This window comes from Oncorhynchus clarkii, chromosome 14 (genome assembly GCF_045791955.1).
Source record: "Oncorhynchus clarkii lewisi isolate Uvic-CL-2024 chromosome 14, UVic_Ocla_1.0, whole genome shotgun sequence".
In the NCBI taxonomy this organism is placed as follows: domain Eukaryota; kingdom Metazoa; phylum Chordata; class Actinopteri; order Salmoniformes; family Salmonidae; genus Oncorhynchus; species Oncorhynchus clarkii.
Window position 1 is genome coordinate 13,767,028 of NC_092160.1, and position 25,766 is coordinate 13,792,793.

The 25,766-nt window shown below is 42.8% G+C and overlaps 2 protein-coding genes and 1 pseudogene across 7 annotated transcripts; 2 read left to right on the forward strand and 1 right to left on the reverse strand.

Moving 5' to 3' along the window:
• Window positions 1-93: 93 nt before the first annotated feature.
• LOC139366322 (nuclear cap-binding protein subunit 1) lies at window positions 94-15,307 on the reverse strand. 5 transcript variants are annotated; one of them, XR_011626740.1, is made up of 23 exons: window positions 15,133-15,307; window positions 13,839-13,927; window positions 13,628-13,728; window positions 13,366-13,522; window positions 13,139-13,246; window positions 9,160-9,281; window positions 8,850-8,919; window positions 8,375-8,590; window positions 8,157-8,254; window positions 7,943-8,006; window positions 7,745-7,855; window positions 7,370-7,497; window positions 7,200-7,274; window positions 6,957-7,060; window positions 6,523-6,645; window positions 6,329-6,431; window positions 6,051-6,144; window positions 2,441-2,544; window positions 2,148-2,265; window positions 1,581-1,724; window positions 1,289-1,402; window positions 994-1,200; window positions 369-432 (listed from the first exon to the last, which is right to left on the reverse strand). XR_011626740.1 is itself a non-coding variant. In XM_071103680.1 (22 exons), the coding sequence occupies exons 1-22, from the start codon at window positions 15,164-15,166 to the stop codon at window positions 1,087-1,089; spliced, it is 2,391 nt and encodes a 796-aa protein (XP_070959781.1). In that variant the 5' UTR covers window positions 15,167-15,307; the 3' UTR covers window positions 94-1,086. The 5 variants fall into 5 exon arrangements, 2 of the variants coding, with proteins under 2 accessions (XP_070959781.1, XP_070959782.1); XR_011626742.1 differs by having other exon boundaries at window positions 13,823-13,927; window positions 15,133-15,291; XR_011626741.1 differs by having other exon boundaries at window positions 372-432; window positions 1,581-1,721.
• A 4-nt stretch (window positions 15,308-15,311) lies between these two features.
• LOC139366324 (thiosulfate sulfurtransferase/rhodanese-like domain-containing protein 2) lies at window positions 15,312-18,773 on the forward strand. Of its 2 annotated transcripts, XM_071103683.1 has the most exons (9): window positions 15,312-15,760; window positions 15,862-16,157; window positions 16,263-16,371; window positions 16,465-16,587; window positions 17,202-17,307; window positions 17,429-17,544; window positions 17,660-17,818; window positions 17,933-18,071; window positions 18,240-18,773. In XM_071103683.1, exons 1-9 carry the CDS (start codon window positions 15,623-15,625, stop codon window positions 18,464-18,466), a joined length of 1,413 nt encoding a protein of 470 aa, XP_070959784.1. In that variant the 5' UTR covers window positions 15,312-15,622; the 3' UTR covers window positions 18,467-18,773. The 2 variants fall into 2 exon arrangements, with proteins under 2 accessions (XP_070959784.1, XP_070959786.1); XM_071103685.1 differs by lacking the exon at window positions 16,465-16,587 and having other exon boundaries at window positions 15,346-15,760.
• A 1,711-nt stretch (window positions 18,774-20,484) lies between these two features.
• Window positions 20,485-25,766, forward strand: part of LOC139366325 (protein transport protein Sec24B-like) — a 33,722-nt pseudogene continuing 28,440 nt past the window's right edge.

Here is a 25,766-nt window from a genome sequence, read left to right on the forward strand (position 1 = left end):
GTAGAAATACCATATAAATGTCTGATTACTATTGTAAGGAAGGCATTTAGAATGTAACAGTAATCATCTGAAGTGAATGATTAGATTTTATGGTGGTGGTAAACTGGGCTTTCCTTTTTAATACAGGTTTGCACCGAATAGCACCTTTGCCCTGAGGCAGAACAGAGTTGAAGTCATTTCTGCTCTGTAAAAGTGGACATATTTCACATGCAAAAGAAATCCAAAACCTGAATTGACTAGAATTTCAATGGAATTAAACTGATGTAGGTGGACATGTATGCTTTTGGGGTGTAAACAAAAAGGTACAGACTAGTTCATAAAAAAAACATACATAATGGAACAGACATGTGGCAATTTGTGTTTAATAGTTATTAAATCAACCACTTTATTGAATTCCATGTCAGTCATTGTTTTCTTTCCTTGAAGAGGTGGCTAAGAGGAAAGGGATAAGGGCAGGAAATGTAAACGTTACACAGTGGCCAACACAGTTTCAACTGTTTCTCAATTTCCATTCACATAAAATACATAAAAAAAGAGCACGCTCGCCTGCTGCTTTTTGCCCATTTGCAACCTCAGGTTTTTTTAAATATCCACTTTAATAGAGCCCCACAGTGGAGGTGTCATAATACCCACAAAACCTAGCGGTCAAACAGGGAAATGGTTCCAAACGTTTATCCACCATTCATTTTTCCCATAGGGAATTTTAGAAATGCTTAATAAAGGCTGTGTTTCGTGTAGGCTGACCCTGGCGTGGCGTTTTGATAACCATGTACATCTCTCGGGACAAGGTGACTTGTCAATAGATATGGCTCTATTTACAGATAAATGCTAACTAGCATCAAAGTAGACAGGTTTTATGGGTATTGTGGTACTCTACTCTATAGGACTACTAAACAAAATGGAGGGGGAAAATAGAAAAGAAAACGAAAGGACCCGGAAGAAAGAACTTAAAAATATGGTAATTTTACAGTTAATACCTTGAACGGCACTCACCACACAAAGTCGAAATAACAAAAAAGGTTTAACGAGGAAATCTTGATGCAAGAGCTGGCTATGTGTGTAGTATGGCGTTTGGTGTGTACGGGCTCAGAGCTGCAGGGCACAGAACTGCTGGTACACAGCTAGGATGTGATGGTCGAGCTCGGCGGTGAACAGCAGGTTCTCCAGTGTCCCCATGTACTGCTGGATTGTCACATGGTGCTGCAGAAGGGGAAAACAGAACTAAATTAACATTAATTGAACTTGAATTACATGGAAAATAATTGACTGAAGAAGGAGTAGTAGCTACCATGAGGAAGATTTGCTGCAGCCTCTCAATGCAATTCTTGTACCAGGGCGTGCTGAAGTCCACACTGCCTGTCTCGCAGCGCACCAGGTGCTCCGTCAGCATCATGATGAAGCGCTACGGGGACAGAAGAGAGGACATAAAAGCAAGAGGAAAAAAACAAGGTTGAAATTGGTCTGTAATCATACAGAATGTCATCACTGAAAGGGCTGAACAGTTGAAAACAATACAGGCAACCATGTTGCTGACAGTCTATTCAAATTCACAAAGCTTTATTGTCCATCCAGACCAGTACCTGGAAGATGACCAGGAAAAGGTTCTTCTGCTCACTCTGGGCCGACTCCACCTTTTCCTGCAGACGCTCTATCTGCTCCTCCAGCTGACCGTCCTCATCCTCACTGTTCTTCTCCATGTCTTCCTCGTCTCCACTGTCCTTCTGCTGAGAGATGGAGGGAGAGAGAGACACGAGAGTCCTATTTTCTTGTTTTTTGTATGTTAGGCTCCTCTAGTTCCTTTAATATGGTAATAATGCTGACATGTACTGATGACTTATCAGGAAACAGACTAAACTGATAAAAATGTTTGAAAGGGACAGTGTGTCCATTCAAGGCCAAATTCAATTAGTTGGTTTGATAAGATCCCGTGTGACGCAGGTTTAGACAGCAAAACTAGGGCACCATTAAAAAAGGTCACTACATAATCAAGGAGGGAACATTCTGCTTTGTGCAAACCTTGGGGCAAAAAAATACTGGCACAATCAGTACAATATTCAGAGTAATATTGTTGGTTAATTCTTGGCTTTAAAAAGTCTAAGAGGCTCCGCTTACAGCAGTGGTTGCTAGGACACCCTCCTGCTGCCTACCTTTTTATGCTGTTGCCTCTCCAGCTTATCCTTGGCCTCTTCCAGCTCTTTCTGAATCTTCTGGACGTGTTTGTTCATCTTACGGATGGTGGAGTGCAGAATCTCCCACACGTAAAACCTGCCCGCCACAAGGCCACGCATGGATTATCCATGAGTTCATTCACTTCAAAATAGTTATACTGTATTATGATAACTGAGAAAACTACTTGATCGATATTCACATTATTTAATTTACAGCAAGGGAAGACACAGCAAACGTGTGCGAGTGCACACGCAGAGGGTTTAAGGCCCACCTGGTAAACTCATGAGCCATGCTAGGAGAGAAGAGCCAGTTGGCTACGGCTGCACAATCCACAATCTGTGTACGGATCAACTTGTCCACCAGCACAGAGACCATCTGCACAGACAGACAGGTCAACCACACTGAGTTACACCAAAGACTCACCTTTCTCCATACAATGGTCACGGCACAATTCACAACATTATATTAAAGGAGAACTTGTTTTTTTTAAACAACCAAATCTCTATTTGTGATGTAAATGGCATGATTTGTGACGTTAACGTTTGAGAAACTTACCCCAAACCAGTGATAGAAGTTAAGATATCTGAATAGAAAAAAAAAAGTCACCCAGCAAAATACTACTTGAGTAAAAGTATTTGGTTTTAAATATACTTAAGTATCAAAAGTAAATGTAGTTGCTAAAATATACTTAAGTATCAAAAAGAATAATTTCAAATTCCTTATATTAAAACCTCCATGGGATTGGTGTCCCCCCCGTGGGACGGTTGAGCTAACGTAGGCTAATGTGATTAGCATGAGGTTGTAAGTAACAAACAAAAAATCCCAGGACATAAACACATCAGATATGGGTAGAAAGCTTAAATTCCTGTTAATCTAACCCCACTGTCCAATTTACAGTAGCTATTGCAGTGAAAGAATACCATGCTACTTGAAAATGTATTAATAAACCAATTAGGCACATTTGGGCAGTCTAGATACAACATTTTGACCAGATATGCAATGGTTAATTGGATCAGTCTAAAACTTAGCACATACACTGCTGCCATCTAGGTGACCAAAATCCACATTATGCCTGGGCTGGAATAATACATTATGGCATTTCTCTTGCATTTCAAAGATGGTACAAAATAACACGTTTTTTTCTTTGTTTTATCTTTTACCAGATCTAATGTGTTATTCTCCTACACATTTCCACAAACTTCAAAGTTTCAAATGGTATCAAGAATATGCATATCCTTGCTTCAGGTCCTGAGCTACAGGCAGTTAGATTTGGGGATGACATTTTAGGTGAAATTTGAAAAAAAGGGTCAGATCCTTAAGAGGTTTTTAAGCAAACTAGACGGCACAATTTTCTTGTTTTTTAAAATTTATTTACGGATAGCCAGCGTCACACTCCAACACTTCAACGTAATTTAAAAACAAAGCCTTTGCCAGATCAGAGGTAGTAGTAATGACCATGGATGTTCTCTTGATAAGTATATGAATTGGACCATTTTCTGTCCTGCTAAGCATTCAAAATGTAGCGAGTACTTTTGGGTGTCAAGGAATATGTATTGAGCAAAAAGTAGCTCATTTTCTTTAGGAATGTAGTGAAGTAAAAGTTGTCAAATATAAATAGTAAAGTACAGATACACAAAAAACACTACTTAAGTAGTACTTTTAATTAAGTAATATAAATAGTAAAGTACAGATAATAAAAAATACTACTTAAGTAGTATTTTTTATTAAGTAATTTACACCACTGCCCCAAACAGCAAATCACTTCCTCGTCCTCGTTGTTTAGTATGGGGGCCCTGAAAACACTTAAACCGCAACAAAAACATCCTTTTAGAAACGGCAAAGCTCTCAGTATGGTGATGCAGGTCTTTAGATGTTGTATACATGAAATTGTGTCGTTCCGAACTAAATCCTAAATGTTATATTCCATTATGTGCTCCTCAAGCCGTCTTGAGTGGTTCCATTTTCAGTGGAGCCTGCTGCAACAGGTAACTGCCAAAATAAAAGGAAACACCAACATGGTGTCTTAATCGGAGGGCCTGTTGTCCTGGCAGTCTCTATGGGGGTGCCACAGGGTTCAATTCTCGGGTCGACTCCTTTCTGTATATATCAATGATGTTGCTCTTGCTGCGGGTGAATATTTGATCCACCTACGCAGATGACACCATTCTGTATACATCTGGCCCTTCATTGGACACGGTGTTAACAAACCTCCAAACGAGCTTCAATGCCATACAACACTCCTTCCATGGCCTCCAACTGCTCTTAAATGCTAGTAAAACTAAATGAATGCTTTTTAACCGATCACTGCCCGCACCCGCCCGCCCGACTAGCATCACTACTCTGGACGGTTCTGACTTAGAATATGTGGACAACTATAAACACCTAGGTGTCTGGCTAGACTGTAAACTCTCCTTCCAGACTCACATTAAGCATCTCCAATCCAAAGTTAAATCTAGAATCGCTTCCTATTTCACAACAAAGCCTCCTTCACTCATGCTGCCAAACATACCCTCGTAAAACTGACTATCCTACCGATCCTCGACTTCAGCGATGTAATTTACAAAATAGCCTCCAACACTCTACTCAGCAAATTGGATGCAGTCTACCACAGTGCCATCCGTTTTGTCATCAAAGCCCCATATACTACCCACCACTGCGACCTGTAAGCTCTCGTTGGCTGGCCCTCGCTACATATTCGTTGCCAAACCCACTGGCTCCAGGTCATCTATAAGTCTTTGCTAGGTAAAGCTCTGCATTATCTCAGCTCACTGGTCACCATAGCAACACCCACCCGGAGCACGGGCTCCAGCAGGTATATTTCACCGGTCATCCCCAAAGCCAACACCTACTTTGGCCGCCTTTCCTTTCAGTTCTCTGCTGCCTATGACTGGAACTAATTGCAAAAATCACTGAAGTTGAGACATATCTCCCTCACTAACTTTAAGCGTCAGCTGTCAGAGCAGCTTACCGATCGCTGCAGCTGTACACAGCCCATCCAACCAACTACCTACCTCATCCCCATATTAGTTTTTCTGCTCTTTTGCACAACTGTATTTCTACTTGCACATCCTCATCTGCACACATATCACTCCAGTGTAAATTGCTAAATTGTAATTACTTCGCCACTATTGGCCTATTTATTGCCTTACCTCCTTACTTCATTTTCACACACCATATACAGATTTTTCTATTGTGTTATTGACTGTTTGTTTATCCCATGTGTAATTCTGTGTTGTTGTTTTTGTCACACTGCTTTGCTTTATCTTGGTCAGGTCGCAGTTGTAAATGAGAACTTGTTCTCAACTGGCCTACCTGGTTAAATAAAGGTGAACAAAAAAAATAGGGTGTTGGGCCACCACGAGCCGCCAGAACAGCTTCAATGCTCCTTCTACAAGTGTTTGGAACTTCCTGTATGGAAGCACCCCATGCTTTCAATATGCTTTGTATCCCTAATTTACTCAAGTGTTTCCTTTATTTTGGCAGTTACCTGTAAAATGGACGGAGAGGTGTTACTCGAGCCGCAACAAAATGGAATATAGCATTGCGGATAAAGTTCGGACATAATTTAATGTGTACAACATCTAAAGCCCCGCATCACTATACTGAGAGCTTTGCCATTTCTAAAATGATGTATTTTAGGTGTTTTTGGAGACTTTGTTCAGGGTTTTTCATGGCCCACATACTACACAACGAGGATGAGGAAGCGATTTGCTGTTTGGGGTAAGTTTCTCTAAAACGTGAAATTACAAATAAGGTATCTGGACTCTTCAATAACATGCCATTTAAAAAAAGAAGAGAGATTTGGTTGTAAAAAATAAACACATTTCTTCTGACTGTAGGGAAATTAGTGTTCTAGTGTAGGTGAATGGGCCGGTTCTAACCTGTGGGTGGTTCTTCCAGACCTCGTAGACCACCCGGAGGATATGCAGCTTGCCCTCGTCACAGTCCGTCAGGGCTTTCAGGATCTCATGGAACCTGAGAGACAGAAATAGGACACTTTAGGTGTTGTACACACAGACAAAGCACGTGTGTTCGTTCAACTGCCTAGTAGCATAGCAATGCTACACTCAAGACTGAACAATGCCACCCTTTTCTGTGGCACGCAGCAGAGGGCGGCACAGGAATGGAAGGTGTGGGTTGGAATAACAGGCACACTCACTTGGCCAGGGCACTGAAGGAGTGACTGAAGGACTTGGCAGCCAGATGGAGGAGGGTCTGCAGGAACACCTCTATCTTCAGGGGGTTGAAGCCCTCGCCCTCATCTGGAAACAGACAAAGGAGGAGTGAGTGAGAATGAGTAGAACATATCCCAATAGGAACACGGAAGATGAGTGTGTTTGGGGGCTAACTGACCGTTGTCATCTTCCTGGTTGGGGTTCGGCACGTCTTTGAGCACGGTGAGTATCTCCTCGTTGGAGGCCCGGTTCTTGATGGCGTTGCCCACCGCTATGGCCACCGCATAGCCTGGCAGCGCACCTGGACAAAGGCAGAGGTGTAGTCATGTTGTATTTCTGATGGTGCTTACGTAAAAGAGTCCAACAGAAAAGGAAGACGGTGCACACCGTATTTAGTTCACTGGGATAACAACACGAATGTGCAGTGGTACCCCTGGGGCTTCTTTGAGGTTGACACTCAAAAGGTAACACATCTACAATACAACAGAAAACCAAATGGCAGACCAATACTTTTCAACAAACCAGGCTCACAAAGACAAGCACATTAGAGTCATCTTCATCCCCTGGCTATGCTGAACCAACAGACAGCATCTTACAGAAATGAAACCTTACTGTTGGCCTCATCTTGGTATTTGTAAAAGAAGATGGGGTCGGCTGGGATGAGTCCTGAGAAAGTGGGAGGGACGATGTCCACTATCCGCTGATGATAGGAGAGCCTGGGGGTGAAGAGCAGAAGCTCATTGGTCACTTTCTAGAGACAGACTAAGGAGAGCCATCTCTATACATATCCATCCCTATGTATGCTCTAAAACAAGCTGGGTGCAGCACAGCAGTAGTGGATCTGAATGGAAATACCTCATGCATTTCTCCAGAACCTCCTTGACAAACTTGGGCTTGGGCTTGTCTGCATCCAGGGCCAAACAGTCCACCCTTTGGAGATGAACGTGAACAGATTGCCGTAACCATAATAAGGAGTGATTCCAACTACATCAAATAATTCAGTTGAGGAAGACAGCTGATCTTACCAGTCGTCCCAGCTCCATCGGAACTGAAAGTTGCTCAAATGGTGGGAGAACCAGTTGAGGAGTCGGTCTATGCAAATAGTGTTCATGGTGTCCAACCTCACGTACATCATCTCTGTGGCTTGGGCCAACTGGGAGGAGGCTGTTAAGGGGTTAACTATCACTATTTATGTGATGTAAAACAAGTATCCAAGCCCAACAAAAAAAATGATGGTTGAATCATTGGTTTAAAAAAGTAGGATCTCTGAAAACTGTATTTCTGAATTTTCCCCATGGTATTTTGTGTACCTTAGTTCCCCGTATTAATTTTTTGGGCAGAGAAAAAATGCATTCCTGAAGTAGTCAAATATTGTGTCCCAGTAGCGGGGTGAAGGATACAACTTGTGGCAGGGAGCCTGGCTGCAGCTTGCAGAGCTCAATGAGCAGCGTGGTGTACATGACGTCGATGTGGGGGGGACAGGGCAGCTGGAAGAGCTCTCCAAAGATCACCTGGCAGAAGACAGAGGAATGGAAGTGAACTAAGTTCCTGTTCTCCAGTTGATAAAACTCCTTGGTATGAAGCAGTAATGGACTTACCTCCACAATGTGATAGTTGAGTGGGATCTTGTTTTTCCCTGGATAGCTCAGCAACTGCGCAGCACTGATATATATATACAAAAAAAAATTATATATATATATATATATATATATATATATTAAAATGTTTTCTCACATTTGCTCAATCACAAATGACTAACTCGAACAACAAGAGGACACATTAAGAAATCCATTAGACTGTACAACAGCTCACCAGCTCTTCCTCTCTTTCCAGTGGGACTTGATGATGTTGTGAAGGTTATCCTCAATAACAAACCTCTCCACAGAGTGGCTGCCTGGCATGACAGGGCCCTGTGGTCAGGGAGAGGAAGAAAAGCTAGTTCAGAGCATTCCAAAAGGCAACCCCATTCCCAAACGTTCCTCTTTCTCTGTACTCTTGACTGGTCTGAGAAAGGGAATGGTACACGGTACCTCGGGGGCATCGGTGTAATCGAACATGCGAAAGATAACGCGGGGCATGGGGTACTGGCAGTCGGGCATGTGGGCTGGTGGGGTGAAAGGTGGCAGGTTGTGCTGCAGGGCCTCGCACAGCACGCTGTCAAAGGCAATGTACGGCCGCAGGATGTGGCGCTCCTGCCAGCGGTCCTTCTTTAGCTTCTGGATCTGAGCGTACAGGCAGTCCAGGTACTGAGGGAGAGAGAGGTGGTGGTGATGGAATATAATACTTATCAACACTGGTATCTCCTACTTCAAATCAAAGTGTATTTGTTTGCTTGCACAGGTTAGAACTGGTGTAAACAGTACAGCAAAATGCTTACTTACAAGCTCTTCCTCAACAATGCAGTGTTCAAAGGTAAAAATAGAAAATCCAGAATAGGGTCTTAAAAAACAAACACTGAATCAATACTTGGCCAGACAAATAAAAACACAAATAAAAACAACTTACCTCTTCTTGTGGGTGTGGCTTCTCTGCCGTCCAAACCTGAAGCATGGGGACATGAGTCTTCAGTCGCCTCCTGAAAAACAGTAGATCGGTGTCACCACGATCGTCTCATCACTATTTAGTGCAGTTGACAAAGGCGTCTTCCTTAAAATACTCATGAATTTAAATTGCATTACGTCATTTAACAGTTCCTCAACAAAAGAGCCAGAAAGACACTACTGTAAGTCTCTCTGGATAAGAGCATCTGCTAAATGACTCAAATGTAAAGACATGTAAAAACCAAACTATAGTGGAAGACAGAAAGAAAGAGTACTTGAGATAACCGTCAATCTGGTTGAGGAGCCGGTCCATCTCCACGTCCTTCTTCTCATCAAGCTCCTTCCCAACCCAGGGGAGACTGGAGAGTACAGCATAGACAAACCAGTCTGAACGCACCTGGGAAGAGAGAAAACAGTCAAAAATGCAATAGTCAAACTAAACTGTATATAAACACACAGTGGCCAGTTTAGGTACCACGTTCATGCAGTGGTTGGCTCCTACAGACAGTGAGTCATGTGGCTGTGGCTTGCTGTATAAAGCAGACAGACAGACATCCAGTTACTGTTTGATTGAACGTTAGAATTGGCATAACGAGTGTCCTACAGACCCCTTGACTATTTCCACATTTTGTTATGTTACAGCCTTATTCTAAAATTGATTAAATTCATGTTTTCCTCATCAATCTGCACACAACACCCTATATTGACAAAGGGAAAACAGGTTAATTTTTTAAATGTTGCTAATTGGGGAGAAGGGCCTTGGTCAGGGAGGTGACTAAGAACCCAATGGTCACTCTGACAGAGCTCTAGAGTTCCTCTGTAGAGATGGGAGAACCTTCTAGAAAGACAACCATCTCTGCAGCACTCCACCAATCAAGTCTTTATTGTAGAGTTTGGCAGATAGAAGCGACTCCTCAGTAAAAAGGCACGACAGCCAGCTTGAAGTTTGCCAAATGGCACCGAAAGACTCTCAGACCATGAGAAACAAGATTCTCTGGTCTGATGAAACCAATAAGTTATATTGGGGCGGCAGGTAGCCTAGTGGTTAGAGCGTTGGGCCAGTAACCGAAAGGTTCCTGGATCGAATCTCCTAGCTGACAAGGTAAAAATTTGTCGTTCTGAACAAGGCAGTCAACCCACTGTTAGGTAGGCCATCATTGTAAATCTCACTCTTCATTCAAAGACTAAATCATGGACACTCTTACTGACAGCTGTGGCTGCTTTGCGTGATGTATTACTGTCTCTACCTTCTTGCCCTTTGTGCTGTTTTCTGTGCCTGCTGCTGCCATGCTGTTGTCATGTTGTGTTGCTACCATGCGGTGTTGTCATGTGTTGCTGCCTAGGTCTCTCTTTATGTAGCATTGTGTTGTCTCTTGTCGTGATGTGGGTTGGGATAAAAAATAAAAAACAACACGTCTCCGCAGGAAGCCATTTGGTAGGCCGTCATTGTAAATAAGAATGTGTTCTTAACTTGCCTAGTTAAATAAAAGATTGAACTCTTTAGCCTGAATGCCAAGCTGAAGGAAACCTGGCACCATCCCTACGGTGAAGCATGGTAGTGGCAGCTTCAGCATCATGCAGTGGAGATGTTTTTCAGCGGCAGGGACTGGGAGACTAGTCAGGATCGAGGGAAAGATGAACGGAGCAAGGTATAGAGAGATCCTGCTCCAGAACACTCAGGAACTCAGACTGGGGCGAAGGTTCACCTTCCAACAGGACAACATCCCTAAGCACACAACGCAGGAGTGGCTTCGCAACAAGTCTCTGAAAGTCCTTGAAGGGCCCAGGCAGATCCCGGACTTGAACCTGATCTAACATCTCTGGAGAGACCTGAAAATAGCTGTGCAGCAACGTTCCCCGTCCAACCTGACAGAGCTTGAGAGGATCTGCAGAAATACAGGTGTGCCAAGCTTGTAGCGTTATACCCAAGGAGACTCAATGCTGTAATCGCTGCCAAATGTGATCCAACAAAGTACTGAGTAAAGGCTCTGAATACTTAAGTAAATGTGATATTTTTTAAGTAGCAAGAATTTCTACAAACCTGTTTTTGCTTTGTCATTATGGGGTATTGTGTGTAGATTGAGGGGGGAAAACAATTTAATCAATTTTAGAATAAACCTGTAATGTAACAAAATGTGAAAAAAGTCAGGAAGTCTGAATAATTTCCAGAGGCACTATAAGTGACTGAGAGTGGTATGATTGTCGGTACCAGGTGCACCGGTTCCAGTATCTCCAATGGTGCGACAAACAAAAAATATCCAGTCAGTGGCAGTTCTGTGGGCAAAAAAAGCTTGTTGATGAGGTCAAAGAAGAATGGCAAGTATCGTGCAAGCTAACAGGTGCAGTAAAACTGTGGTGCTCAGAAAGGCATCTCGGAACGCACAACTTGTGGGCACACAATCACCAACACTGGACAATTGAGGAGTGGAAAGACATTGCCTGGTGCGACGAATCCCGGTTCCTGTTGTTAAGTTCATGTTTTAAGTATCCCTATATTTCTGTTATTACGGGGCTATCACTCTGTCAAGAGTGCACCTGCACATGGAGTCTTGTTGTGGATGGACCGAGCCTTGGGTGTAATGGCTACCTTGTAGTGTGTTGTATTGTAAACTTTGTTAAACTGGAACCTTGTCGAGCCTCCCGGGTGGAGCAGTGGTTAAGGGCGCTGTACTGCAGCGCCAGCTGTGCCATCAGAGTCGCTGGGTTCGCGCCCAGGCTCTGTCGTAACCAGCCGCGACCGGGAGGTCCGTGGGGCGACGCACAATGGGCCTAGCGTCGCCCGGGTTAGGGAGGGCTTGGTCGGTAGGGGTGTCCTTGTCTCATCGCGCACCAGCGACTCCTGTGGTGGGCTGGGCGCAGTGTGCGCTAACCAAGGTGGCCAGGTGCACGGTGTTTCCTCCGGCGCATTGGTGCGGCTGGCTTCCGTGTTGGATGCACGCTGTGTTAAGAAGCAGTGCGGCTTGGTTGGGTTGTGTATCGGAGGACGCATGACTTTCAACCTTCGTCTCTCCCGAGCCCGTACGGGAGTTGTAGCGATGAGACAAGATAGTAGCTACTACAACAATTGGATACCACAAAATTGGGGAGAAAAAGGGGTAAAAAAATATATATATAAAATAAAAAACGTAAAAACTGGAACCTTGTCGTTGTGTCATTTCGAGTTAACATTGGTAGCAGAGGATGGTTGCAACTTGGCATCTAACACAAAACACGCTACTGTACAAACCATTCATGAGGCAAACAACGTTGTTCGTAAACTGAAATCACAACAAGTGACTTTAAAGTTTCAGCATGTTGGAAAAGATTACTCTTTGAAACAAGTTGTCTTCAGTGATGCTTCGCTAGGGAACCTTACAGATGGAAGCACACAAGGTGGACATCTAATCGTGTTAATGGGTGAAGGAGGAAGATTCTCACCTATCTGTTGGCAGTCAAAAAGGATCAGAAGGGTTGTCCAAAGCACACTTGCTGGAGAAACACTTGCTCTTGTGGATGGAATTGACAATGCGATCTTTCTTGCAACTCTGTTCTCAGAGCTTACCACTGGTGAGACAAAACGGCACATTCTACCTGTAGTTTGTCACTGACAACTACTCATTAGTTGATGATGTGAAGTCAACCAAGTCTGTCACAGAGACTTCGTCTTGAGATTAGCATCATCAAGGAACTTATTCAAGCGGTCGACCACAAAGGAACAGCTTGCTGACTGTCTGACTAAAAAAGGAGCATCCGGTCTTGTGCTCCTACAGGCTCTCAGTAATGGAAAGTTGAGTAATACAAATGAAAACTGTCACAACCCATTTGTAATGGGGATCTTGAATAATACTTGGACATTTAATTATGTTGTTGATGTTTTATTACTCTTTAAAGGGGGAGATTGTTAAGTTCATGTTTTAAGTATTCCTATATTTCTGTTATTACTGGGCTATCACTCTGTCAAGAGTGCGCCTGCACATGGAGTCTTGTTGTGGATGGACCGAGCCTTGGGTGTAATGGCTAGCTTGTAGTGTGTTCATACGGTATAGTAAACTTTGTTAAACTGGAACCTTGTTGTTGTGTCATTTCGCGTTAACACCTGTTGCGTCCATGGCCCCATCCTGCCTGGTGTCAATGGTACAGGCTGGTGATGTAATGGTGTGGGGAATGTTTTCCTGGCACACGTTAGGTCCCTTGATACCAACTGAGCAAATAAACTGGCCACGGAGTGAACTTGCATACAATTCATGGCTTTAAAATGTATCAATAACATGTTACCTGCGGAACATCCTCCTCCTGAGTGACGCTAACAAAGTTCTCAAACATGGCCACCATGGAGGGGGCAGCGATCACGTGGCAGTTCACCAGGTCACAGAGGAAGCGCACCTGGAGAGAAAAGTGTGTCAAACATTATTGAAATGCACCTGTAATTGTTTTTGAGAGTCACTTGCTAAATTTGCCTGGTGAATCTGTGGACCAATTATTTTATGGCACCAAACACTTACCAGGTAAAGAGCTTCGGTGTAGAGGTTGGCCTTCAAGGTCTCTTTAAGTTGTCTGATCATGGCCTCCACAAACTCCCCGCCAAAGTTGTAGTTCCTGGCATTGAGAAGGCCCACTAGTGTTGTGTAGACGGTCAGCTTCTCGGGTAGAAGTCGAGCCCTGTCAAAACAAGACACACAATTAGAATGCAGAAACTTTCTGTACTGTACCTATGACTGCACTAAAGGTATTTCAAATGTATTAGAATAACTTGGAATAGCTTACACAGCACACAAGATGCGCAGGATTTTGTTTTTGTAATTGGGGAGGTCCGCTTCCAATACACCTGCGAGACCTTCCAAGTTGCTTTCCAGGGAAGAGGTACTCTGCAAATGAATTAAGAAGTTGTAAAACAGCATATCTGGTGATTTCAGGGGTCAAATCAGACAACATTGAGACAGAAAACATACCCACACTTACTGCAAAGCCCTATTACCTTTTCTCCCACCCGACATATCAGTGATTCCAGGCGATCCTCAATCTCAACGGGCTCAGATGTTCTCCTTCTTTTGTGAGACTGGCCGCCTAGAATGAGATGGACACATACATGACGGATGACGGTGAGATGGAACAGATAGTCTGAGATGGACCCTTCCTTCAATTGAACCTTTTGTGCTAACTCACTGACACATTAAATTCTTCTCTCTTTAAAAACATGATCTTACAGTAGTGTAGCTGGCTACTTGTTAATTTCACAAATCATTATTTTGCAGATCCATTGTGGGGTAAATGGCAGAGGCTACAAGCCTGCTAGCGAGACAACTATTTGACATCACTAGTTGCAAGCACCCCCAAGATCTGAAATGTGCCCCAAAAACAACAATTAGTTAAAAAGGGGCCATCTGCAATTACTACATCCACTTTTGGACTTAGAAATTAATGATATGTACCCATTGATTATTGACTAATATAACTTATAAACGCCTCATGAGCTTAGTTCAACTGCATACCCCATCAAAACCCAAAATACAAGCTTGTTCAACTCCAATGTTTGTAAACAAACTAGATGAAAAACAAATAAATGCTTATATCATGGATGGTCCTTGCATCCATAGCTCGGTCTATGAATTTGAGAGTGGTTACATTTCTCCAGCCCCATTCCTCAACTTTGTATTGAAACAGGGGCTGGGAAACCTCTTATTGTTTCAAATTGAAAATAGAATTTTTGCATATTCCACTCTCCCCGAGACAGCCTCGGCCAGGGATCAACAATTATTGACGGCGACCCTGAAACAATTAGGTTTAAGTGTGTTGCTCAAGGGCACATGTTTCACCTAATCAGCACGGGGATTCGAACCAGAGACCTCTAGGTTATTGGCTTAACCGCTAGACTACTACTTGCCGCTGGTAGAATAGGGCTGCATACGATGGTAGACGACTAGTAGTTAGGTAGCTAACTAGCTAGACCATTTCTAGTTAACCGGCTAAAAGCAAGGGCTATGTTGACCCATCAGGCTAGCCAATCATGGGGTGTTGGAAAACTGCCAATGTGACTAGCAAAATACTTGGTTTGGTGTTTCACATTGATGTATGAACCGATAGTCAAATAACTTCTCACGTTAGTTAATTGAACTGACTATGGTGATTGAACTAGTACGCAAGGTAGCTAGCTGATTTAGCATGCTGCACATTGACTACAGAGCGAGCAGCATCACCTCACGTTGGCTTCAGCGAACGTTAAGCCAACTAACGTACTTTGGCCTCGAATTAGCTAGCTAACGACCACTTACCATCATCTCCGTCACTGTGCCGTCTTCTAGACATTTTATTATTGACACCGTTGATTAGTAACTGTATGCTGCTTCTTATTGATTATGGTAACAGTATCTTTCGAGATAATGAGATTAGTTATCAAGCTTTGAGCTTTTCAATAGTGGTCAGATTCAAGTGAAACACATCCGGAGCGGAGGTTGACCGGACGTACTTGGTTGTGTACTTAATTTGTCTTCCGACATTCTTGTGTTTTGTTCCTCGTTTCTCATCACTGGTGTGGCCTAGCTAGCAACTGTTACTTTTCAGCTACATTTTTGTTGGTAAACTGATTTCTATGGCAATTTGTATTGCTTCGTTAACTAATTTAATTACTGACATAGTTAAAGTAAAATGTGGTAGCTAAGTAGGCTGGTTAACGTTTCCTAGCAAACCGGAAGAAAATGCAGTCTTGACTTGAGTCTAGAAACCGTCTAGCTGGTCAGTTTCTTGTCTTAGCAAACCATTGACATGACAACCGATGATGTTATGGCTTGCGATGAGTTAATTAACATAGATGTTGACACCATTGCACCCCATGGTTTTAAACAAGAGAAACCCCAACTTTCTGCAACTTTACGAAGGTACTACTCATTCTGTAAGAGGAGGGTGAGTGTAACAAACGTAACTTTAGCTATCTTATTAGCTAGCTTTATCCACTCCGTTTATTTTCTTAGTATGCCATAATGAAAACATATCTTATCTTGCAGACATTTGGTACATTCGTGGCATCCAAAATAGCTTCATATCATGACATGGCAGAGTCTCCAACAACAGTTTGGAATTGCTGTGGCCAGACCTTTAAGGAACCTCCTTCTATCCACAAACATGTGGCAAGGACTCATGACACTGACATTCAGAAGCTTACCAAGTCCACATTTGAGATTCTACTGAGCCTGAATGAGAAAGAAGCTGCTTCACAACAACAATCAACAGAGAAAGAGCCAGTTGACATCTTCTCCTGGATACCTGACACTAGTCACATCACCGATGACCAACTACACAAGTAGGGCTTCCTCGTGGGCTCTTTCAGTGTTGAGTCATTACAGTGGATCTTATAGTGTTCTGAAATTAATACATTTTCATGCTCTGGTTCTTGTAACATGTAAAGTGGCCCAGGTGAGGTTCTTCTGCTCTACTGCTACTGTCCGCTGGCAGATCCACCGCTCATCTGTGCTTGGCAGAAGGCCCTTTGTGAAAAACTCCAGTTAACTGGCAAGGTAACAGAATGACACAATCCTGGCATATAAAAATATGATGATTTTCCTTTTTATAATTCAGTACTCTATTCAGTTATAATACCATTTCTGTAGGTGAGGGTGGCAACAGAGGGGATAAATGGAACAGTTGGGGGCACAAAAGTGGCGACGGACTTGTACATAAAGGCAATGTGCTCCCATCCCATCTTCAAGATAATGGAAAAAGAAGACTTTAAGGTAAAAACAATATCAAATCAAATTATTTGTCACATGTGCCGAATAAAACATGTGTAGACCTTACCATGCAATGCCTACTTGCGAGTCCTTTCCCAACAATGTAGAGTTAAAAAAAAGTAAGAACATTTAACAAAAAAGTAAATAGTAACAATAACGAGGCTATATACAAGGAGTACCGGTGCCACGTCAATGTGCAGCGGTACAAGGTAATAAGTAGGTAGGGGTAAAAGTGACTATGCAATCAGGATGGATAATAAACAGGGTAGCAGCAGCATATGTGAAGAGTGCGAAAGTGTGTGTGGCGTCAATATGCGCGTGTGTGTTGGAGTGTCCAGTGAGTGCATAGAGCCAGTGCAAAAAAATAAATAAGGGGGTCAATGCTAATAGTCTGGGTAGCCATTTGAATAACTGTTTTCGCAGTCTTATGGCTTGGGGGTAGAAGCTATTCAAGCCTTTTGGTCCCAGACTTGGCACTCCGGTACTGCTTGCCGTGCGGTAGCAGAGAGAACAGTCTATGACTTGGCTGGAGTCATTGACAACAGAAAAAGGCTTGGGGTAAGGTTTACAAATGTTTCTCTGTGATCCATTCACTATTGTTTTCAATGTCTCCTTAGACCAGTGATGGGGGTGCAGAGTGTTTCTCTAACCTTCGAGTTGGAGTTTACAAGGAAATAGTGCCAATGGGAGTGGACCCAGATGCCCTCTCCTACAGACTAGCCGGTAGGCCTATGACATGTGTCTGGCGTATGTCTGCGTTGGATATGTTATTTGACGTAATGGAACCAGTAACTGGTAATGGTTGAATATGGCCCTGAGTTAAGCCTCTGTTTTTTCCACTTAGGTGCTCACCTGGAACCTGAAGAATTCCACAAAGAAGTGGAGGCTCTTTTGTCTAAAGGTGACTCTTGCAATGATACAATACTGCTGGACTGCCGGAACTTCTATGAGAGTAAAATTGTAAGTATTGGATTTGACTGCATATGTCCACTGTGTTCTGTAGGAATATTTGTATTTATCATATAGAGTAATAATAATGGCAGTTTAATGTACCAAATATTTTTTTTGCTTTCAGGGGCAGTTCAGCCAATGTTTGGCCCCCAACATCCGAAAATTCAGTTACTTCCCCGATTACGTTGACCAGAACCTTGATCTCTTTCGAGACAAGAAGGTCCTGATGTACTGTACCGGCGGCATTCGCTGTGAACGCGGCTCAGCCTATCTCCGCTCAAAAGTAAACTTACCTTTCAGTGACAGTGTCTCATTGAAACATGACAAACATGCTTCATCCAACCCAAAAGCTCAACCTAAACAAATGTTTAAAAGTATGTTTCTCTCCTACTTCCAGGATGTGTGTAAGGATGTTTATCAGCTGAAAGGTGGCATTCATAAGTACATGGAACAATTCCCTGAGGGCTTCTATCGCGGCAAACTGTTTGTGTTTGACGAGCGCTATGCCATCTCCTCCAACAGTGACATCATCTCTGGTCTGTATAAACTGTGAATTGCCCTTAGGACTTTCTGATTATCACAGTGCTTTTTTTAATGTAAGCAGAAGTCTAGTTTTTGAGCTTATGTGCCAACCCAAAGAAAAAGTTCCTTCCTGTTAGAATGAGAGACCTATTCATCAATAGTCCTCTCCCCTTCCTCTGCAGAGTGCAGATACTGCGGCTCTCCGTGGGACCAGTACCAGCTGTGCTCCACCCACTTCTGCTGCCAGCTGGTCCTTTCCTGCTCTGCCTGCAGACAGGGGGGCCACACCGCCTGCTGTCCCACCTGCCAGACCAAGGGCCAGGGAGAAGAGCCCTCTGCCACACCTACACAGAGAGAGGAGTGTGAGTGCACAGATGGGCGGCCCAGGATCCCCCAGGATGCATTGTGATGTTTTAAAACGTTCAACAGCGCTAAGCAGAGACCTTACCTGGAACTTTACCCTCATGGTTTTGACAATCCTGGTTCAACAGACCCAAATGTGGTTGTGGTGACAAACCGCTAGTGTCTATTTGTATTAAAGGAATCCTCAACATCACAGTTATTTTATGAGCTTGCCTTGAATGGGTCTTGAATGGCTGAAGTAAAAAATGCACTAACATTAGACACTATATATTACATGTGACATGATCAGAGGTGTCATGTATGTCGCCGATATCATGACCTTGTCTATTGTTCAATAAAAACCTATATTTAGAGATTACATATTCAATATTTTGAACATAAAAAAATAGGTGCTGATTTGGCTAGAAGTATACTCTGATTAATCAACACTGATCCATCTCATCTATGGGTGCGTTTGTAAATTCAACCTAGAGTGGCAGAGCTGGTTAGACTGTTTCATGTTATCTAGAGCGTTGGTGACTAACTGTGCTGCTGGCAACAATTTAATAATGTTTTTTTGCCAATATTTATTGACACCCGTCATATTCAACGGGTGTTGCACGTTCTAAAATTCATGTTATTCTGCGCTCTGGTACTCTCAGATGAGAGCGCTCTGAAATAGGAGTAGATAGCCAGAGTGAATTTACGAAAGCACCCTATATCTCTTGCACATCTGCCTACTAACAAGCTGGCGCCGTTATGCCAGCTGTAGCTCGTCACATAGAAACAGCAGCTTCACACAGGGTGCGTTTGTAAATTTCCTCTGGCTATCTATTCTAATTTCAGTGTTCAAGAGCACATAATAACTGATGAATTTTTGCACGCGCAACACCTGTTGAATATGACGTGTCAGTAAATGTTGGCAAAAATTGTTGCCAGCAGCACAGTTACAGTCACTAATGCTCTATATAACCTGGGAGTGTGGTGCCAGGAAAATAACCTCTCACTCAACGTCAACAAAACAAAGGAGATGATCGTGGACTTCAGGAAACAGCAGAGAGAGCACCCCCCTATCCACAACGATAGGACTGCAGTGGAGAAGGAAGAAAGCTTCAAGTTCCTCTGCATACACATCACTGACAAGCTCAAATGGTCCACCCACACAGACCGTGTGGTGAAGAAGGTGCAACACTGCCTCTTCAACCCCGGGAGGCTGAAGAAATGTGGCTTGGCACCTAAAACCCTCACAAACTTTTACAGATGCACAAATGAGAGCATCCTGTCAGGCTGTATCACCGCCTGGTACGGTAACTGCACCGCCCACAATCGCAGGGCTCTCCAGAGGGTGGTGTGATCTTCCCAATAGATCACCAGTGGCAAACTACCTGTCCTCCAGGACACATACAGCACTCGATGTCATAGGAAGGCCAAAAAGATAATCAAGGACAACAACCACCCGAGCCACTGCCTGTTCACCCCGCTATCATCCAGAAGGTGAGGTCAGCAGCAAAGCTGGGACAGAGAGACTGAGAAAAAAATCGATCTCAAGGCCATCCTACTTTTAAATAGCCATCACTAGCACATTACAGGCTGCTGTCCTATATACATAGAATGGAAATCACTGGCCACTTTAATAATGGAACACTAGCCACTTTAATAATGTTGACATATTTTGCATTACTTATCTCATATGCATATACTGTATTCTCTCCTATTCTACTGTATCTTAGTCTATGCCGCTCTGTCATTGCTCATCTAAATATGTATATGTTCTTAATTCCATTACTTTATATTTGTGTGTATTGATGTGAAATTGTTAGATATTACATGTTAGATATTACTGCACGGTTAGAGCTAGAAACACAAGCATTTCGCTACACCCGCAATAACATCTGCTAAACACGTGTATGTGACAAATAAAACTTTGATTTGAAAACAGTTTAACCAACTCTTCTTGGGCAATTAAAATGTTCAGTGAGGTGTTCTCTCATTTGTGTCTGTAAGTAGCCTCTGAAAATACGAACAGACATTTTAACAGCGCACTGAATTTACGCACTCTGACACACTGGAGACAATTTACGAACGCGCCCGAAATCGCCTCAATTGGGATGAACCTCATCATAGCTAGACAACAAGCCGAGCTGGAGGTAGCTACGGCAGCGGGTTCACAAAAACACCAGACGAACACCTAGCTAATGGGAATAGTACTGCTCTTGGTGACAGCCTTTCATGTGTCTTTGTCACCCTGTGCCTTTCTGTCGATAAAGGACAGTGGGACCAAGAGATGTCTGCGCCGGGTTTTACGAGCCTGAAAACCTCTCTCGGTCACAGCTTGAATTCAACGCCGAATGGTGGAGCAGCACCCCCCTATCAGAATGGTAAAACAGGCCGTGGAGATTAAACTAGCCAGTGGTTGAAATAACTAGCTAACTAATGTGGCTGTGTGAAAGCCTGTTGCTTGGATATTTGTTGCGTTTGGTAATTAGCTTAGCTAGCTAACGTTAGTTGCGTAAATTATGACGTTATTACTAAAACCGACAATTCCGTTTTTAAAAGAGAAATCGAGAATTTCTACCTAGCTAACGTTAGCTAGTATCAATTCAAGTTTGCCATACTAGCCAGCTATCTTAAACAACCAAGTTTATTTGTGGTAATATTTGTTATGTTCACAAATTGATTTGGTATTCTTTGTTTATTTCACTAATGCAGCCAGGATCCACGGGGTCCATTTGTGGGAGGAATCTTTGGCTAGTTAGCTACTGTAGCTAGATGGCTTACTTGGGCATTTTAAATCTGTCACTAGCTAGTAACGTTAGGGCGTCATCATTACACCGGCAGCTGGCCAGTCAGATCTAAAGTATTTTACTCTTGGGTTGCTGCTTAGATGACTTTGACATGTTTGATAATTTCTATAGAATATTTATTATGTAACGTTAGCTAGTAATATATATGTAGGTAATACTTTTGATAATAGATGATCACACTATTTATGATAATCATATATCCTCCTTGTCAATAATCGGCATCAATGTTTAATTTACCCCAAACCCCTTTGTTCTAACATCAACTCTTATTCTCTTCAGGTCCAGGGGGGCAGACTTACCCATCCACATATCCTTTGACGGGGTACTATGGAGCCGGGCCTCAACAGCAGGGCAACCCAACCATTCCAGGCCAGTGTGCCCCTGCCTCCCAAAAAGCTCCAATCACGAACAATGATCACAGTGCTTACTGCCACCAGCAGCTGCTGCAGCCCACTGCAGCACCTACTGTAGCCCCCTCTGCATACGGAGCAACCCAAGGCTCCCACCCTCCCTCTCTGCCCTATGGCACCCCCACCACTCTTCCCACCTCCGCTGCCCCTCCAAACCCCCAACATGCACCTTCATTCCAACAACCAGCCCCATACGCACAGCCTGGGGCCTACTATGGACAGCAGCAGTACCCTACCTCCCAAACGCAACACCACCCCCAGCAGCCAAACTTGGTTTTGGCACCCCCCACCAGCCCAGGTGCTCCCCTGTATCCCATTGTCTCGTACCCCTCTGTTCCGGGAAGCAGCCAGTACGGTACATTGCGTTCCTCCCAGGCTCCCACCGGCCCAGCAGCTGTTCCCAACCTGATGGGCGCTCCCCTCCACCAGTACGCCCCAGGAAATGACACCAGTCACCCAGCATCTACTGCAGTGGTTCCCCCTGGGTATAGCATGGCTCCACCCGGCCAACCAGCCACAGTCAACGGCCAGGGTAATGCAGGTACAGTCAACTCCTTGGTACTGTTGAGAATGTCCGTACAGAATACGTTTTGAGACACTTGTCAATCCACTTTTCTTGTCAATTTGTGTATTTGATATATTTGCCTCTGCCTTAATTGGTTTCTTCTCCCCGGTCCAAGCCCCAGTCCTCCAACACTATGACCAAAGTCACCAGGCACCCATGACACATGACCACTACAGAGGAGGAGTCACACACAACACTGGGGGTGCTGACAGGGACATGCCACCTTTAGGAATCCCATCCACTTCAGTTAATTCCTCCCCAGGGCATCAGCAAGGTAAATGGAGAGGCTTTTAACCTATTGAATTAGCCTGGATCTCTCTATAGTATCTGTATAGGTCATCTGCATTGACGTCATCAATGGCAGGCCCATGTCGGCCATTTTAATGCAAGTTTTATAGGATCCTGCATCGTTACATTTGTGTGGTTCTCCGTCCTCACCTTGATTTAAATGATTGATGAAGGCATCTGTTTTTCATCTTCATACTCTTTTTCTAGGCCTAGTCTAAATAAGTGAAATTGAAGAGGGGCATTTCCATCGAAAATAACCGATGAGCTCCAACTTAAGTTAGTAGGTACATAAAAAATTGGGTGTCAAATGAAAGTTAAGAGTATGTTTTGCAGAAGTGATGGCATAGATTCATTTTTTTTAACGATTTTCAATCTTAATTGGGCATAAGCAAAGGCTTTGATTTCTGGATAAAAATATGTAAAAGGTATCAGAAATGCATCAAAACACACTAATGTTGATGTAAACACCCCTGCTAACTAATATCAGCAATTATATTTCGTTCTGGAGAAATTATTTACCATCTAAGTTTTTAAGAAATATTACCTTGTGCCATGTAATTCCATTACCAGAAATCCACAAATGTTAAGATATTTTCAATTTTGTCCCCCGTGAGGAGGGAGGATAATAAAAGTTCACAGAAGTAACAAGTAATGATAGACCTACCAATTAGTTATAGTGATTTTAGCCATTGTTTATGCATTATTAAGTGATTAAATCTCGTAGTTCTGTTACGAAATTGGTAACGATTATACCATAGAAAGCAGTAACGGAATTACTGCAATTGAATTGGCTACAATGGGAAATAATAATATTCACAAACCACAGTTGGGTCACCTGCTACTGGCCTCCCTTCCACTGCCATACTGTTATGTTCAGCTCATAACAGTTTTCATTGTCTTTTTGTTGTCTGGTGGTCAAAGCAAAAGTGTTAAAATTGTCTGAGTCTGGACAACCCCCTCCCTCTATCTCTTGCTCTCCAGTTAATGTCACCTCTCTCAGCTCTTACTGACACCTAGCCATGAGAACTATTTTTCCATTTACTTTAACCAGCATCCTCACACACTGAGCATCGACCGACCTACACTGGACGTCCATGGACGTTGAAAAGTAGTCGCAATTTGGTAGGTCCACCCTGGCTTTGATGTTAACGTCCACGGACGGACCGTACTGGACCAAATCTGAACCTATCATAGACGTACAGTATCAGTCAAAAGGACCCACCAACTCATTCAAGGGTTTTTATTTTTTACTACATTGTAGAATAGTAGTGAAGACATCAAAACTATGAATCATGTAATAAAAATAAAAAAAAGTGTTAAACAAATCAAAATATAATTTTTATTTGAGATTCTTCAAAGTAGCCAGCTGTGTACACGCTTGGCATTCTCTCAACCAGTTTCATGATGAATGCTTTTTGAAGGGGTTCCCAAATGCTGAGCACTTGTTGGCGGCTTTTCCTTCACTTTGCGGTCCAAGTAGAGCTATGGTGGTCACGAAATTTCATCAGCCGGTGATTGTTAAGCAAATAACTGGCAGTCTCATGGTAGTAGACCGTTAATTAACATAAACACATTTAGCATTTCCTGTCTTCCACGCACAGCCTACAAGCCATTTTAAAAAGTTGAATAAATCCATGTAATATAGCCTACACCTTCACAATATATCCATGATTTATTTTAGACCGGTCTAAAGAAGCATGATATGAAGAAAATGTAGTCTATTTCAGAAGAATTTAATAGCATACCATCAGTTGTCCGTATGTGGATATGCTAAATGGCTGTGGCTACACTAGTTAATTTAACAGACAAGATTTGCTTATAATTCCGTGACATTTTATAGCATGAAGAATACAATTGAACAAAGCTGAATAAAATATAAATATATTCTCCAAACGATTTGAGGGATTGCCCACATGCGGCTATTCTGTGTTGAGGTTAACAAATAAATAGGTATTCCTATATGCTTAATTTAGAGTTATTAACTTTAGTTGTTCTGCAAACGTTGGGCTGTATGTTTTTGATTTTTTAATACATTGTAAGGCTGTACGGTGAAAAAAGTTGCTTGAAAGGCATTAGCTCCAATTTGTTGTTTTTTTGCACAGGCTGTACACGCACCACTAGTCTCTCATTCACAATTTGACAAGCACTTGATAATGCCTCGAATTTCACGGCGGCATCCCCTTTGTGTCCGTAATGCACCCTAAACAATCCATGCCTTTTGCAGGCCGGAGTGCTACGTTGTGCCCTTGTCCCTGAGTGTGCTGCGCAATCCGAAGCGCCTCTCACTCACATGGCTCTCCGTCACTTGATCAGGTCTTTCTCACAGGCTACAAGTGAAGACAGACACATCGCACGTCCTTATCCAATTCCGAGGTGCTTATTGAAGATATTGGAAGAACTGTCCACATTTACTTTTCGTCAAACAACAAGATGAGTAGGCCTAACGAACAGTAAAAGCACTAGCCTATGTCAATCTGCTATCCCCCATAGTACAAAGTTAACCTATTCTGTGCGAGAGAGAAATATTCCAAACATAGTCTGGGACTGTTGTGGGATGTGATAGATCCCAAACTAATACATCCACTAGCATCCCCAAACTTTTTTTTAATGCATTATGGCTAACGCAACAGATCAGAACGTTTAGCTTAAAATGTTTATAAACTATTTGGCTATTTCTCCACATTATAAGCGCAGAAATGTGCACATAGTAGTAGGCTATAAATGCAAATGTTCCAATAGTGGAATACACCGTTATCAAAAGTGACCGCAAATGCAATTTATTATAAAGGTGCATTTTTATGGTGGAAATTATCTTCCCCAAACTTGAAAGTCAACGCGCTGATTATATATGCCAGTTAAGCTCAACATCCCTTGTAAAGTGGATTAATGTGTTTAACTTGAAGAAGTTATTTGGCCACTTTGTTGTGATCCAAACCTTATTAAAACACATAGGCCTATGGGCTAGGCTACATGAAATGTGCGACTATGATTAGAAAAAGTAGCAAAAGAAAATAAAAAATTCCCCGCATCATTCACAACTGATAAGTGACAGGCTATTATTGTGTGAAATTTGTTTTGATTTAGATTGGACCATTATCATGCACCTGTGTCAATTATCATGCACGTGGGCAGCGGGAAAAATACATTTAATCTATGCACTTAAATAGCAAATGGAAGACACTTTTCCCCGTGGTTTATTTTCATGCCAACCAGATTGGCTATACTGTTGTAAATATAAGCAATGTGCTTAATATTAGGAAAGTTGAGAATTTAACATAGTAGGTCTAGCCTATAGAACGC

Bases quoted from the DNA above. Each gene is read 5' to 3' on its own strand.
- LOC139366322 (XM_071103680.1), bottom strand. From the start codon at position 15,166: ATGTCTAGAAGACGGCACAGTGACGGAGATGATG. The intron at 7,275-7,369 runs GTAAGATCAGCT...TCATCTCCAAAG, and splicing joins CGATGGAGCTGGGACGACTG to GGTGGACTGTTTGGCCCTGG. The intron at 7,061-7,199 runs GTATTTCCATTC...CTTCACCCCCAG, and splicing joins GTTCTGGAGAAATGCATGAG to GCTCTCCTATCATCAGCGGA.
- LOC139366324 (XM_071103683.1), top strand. From the start codon at position 15,623: ATGACAACCGATGATGTTATGGCTTGCGATGAGTTAATTAACATAGAT. The intron at 15,761-15,861 runs GTGAGTGTAACA...CTTATCTTGCAG, and splicing joins ACTCATTCTGTAAGAGGAGG to ACATTTGGTACATTCGTGGC. The intron at 17,545-17,659 runs GTAAGTATTGGA...TTTTGCTTTCAG, and splicing joins ACTTCTATGAGAGTAAAATT to GGGCAGTTCAGCCAATGTTT.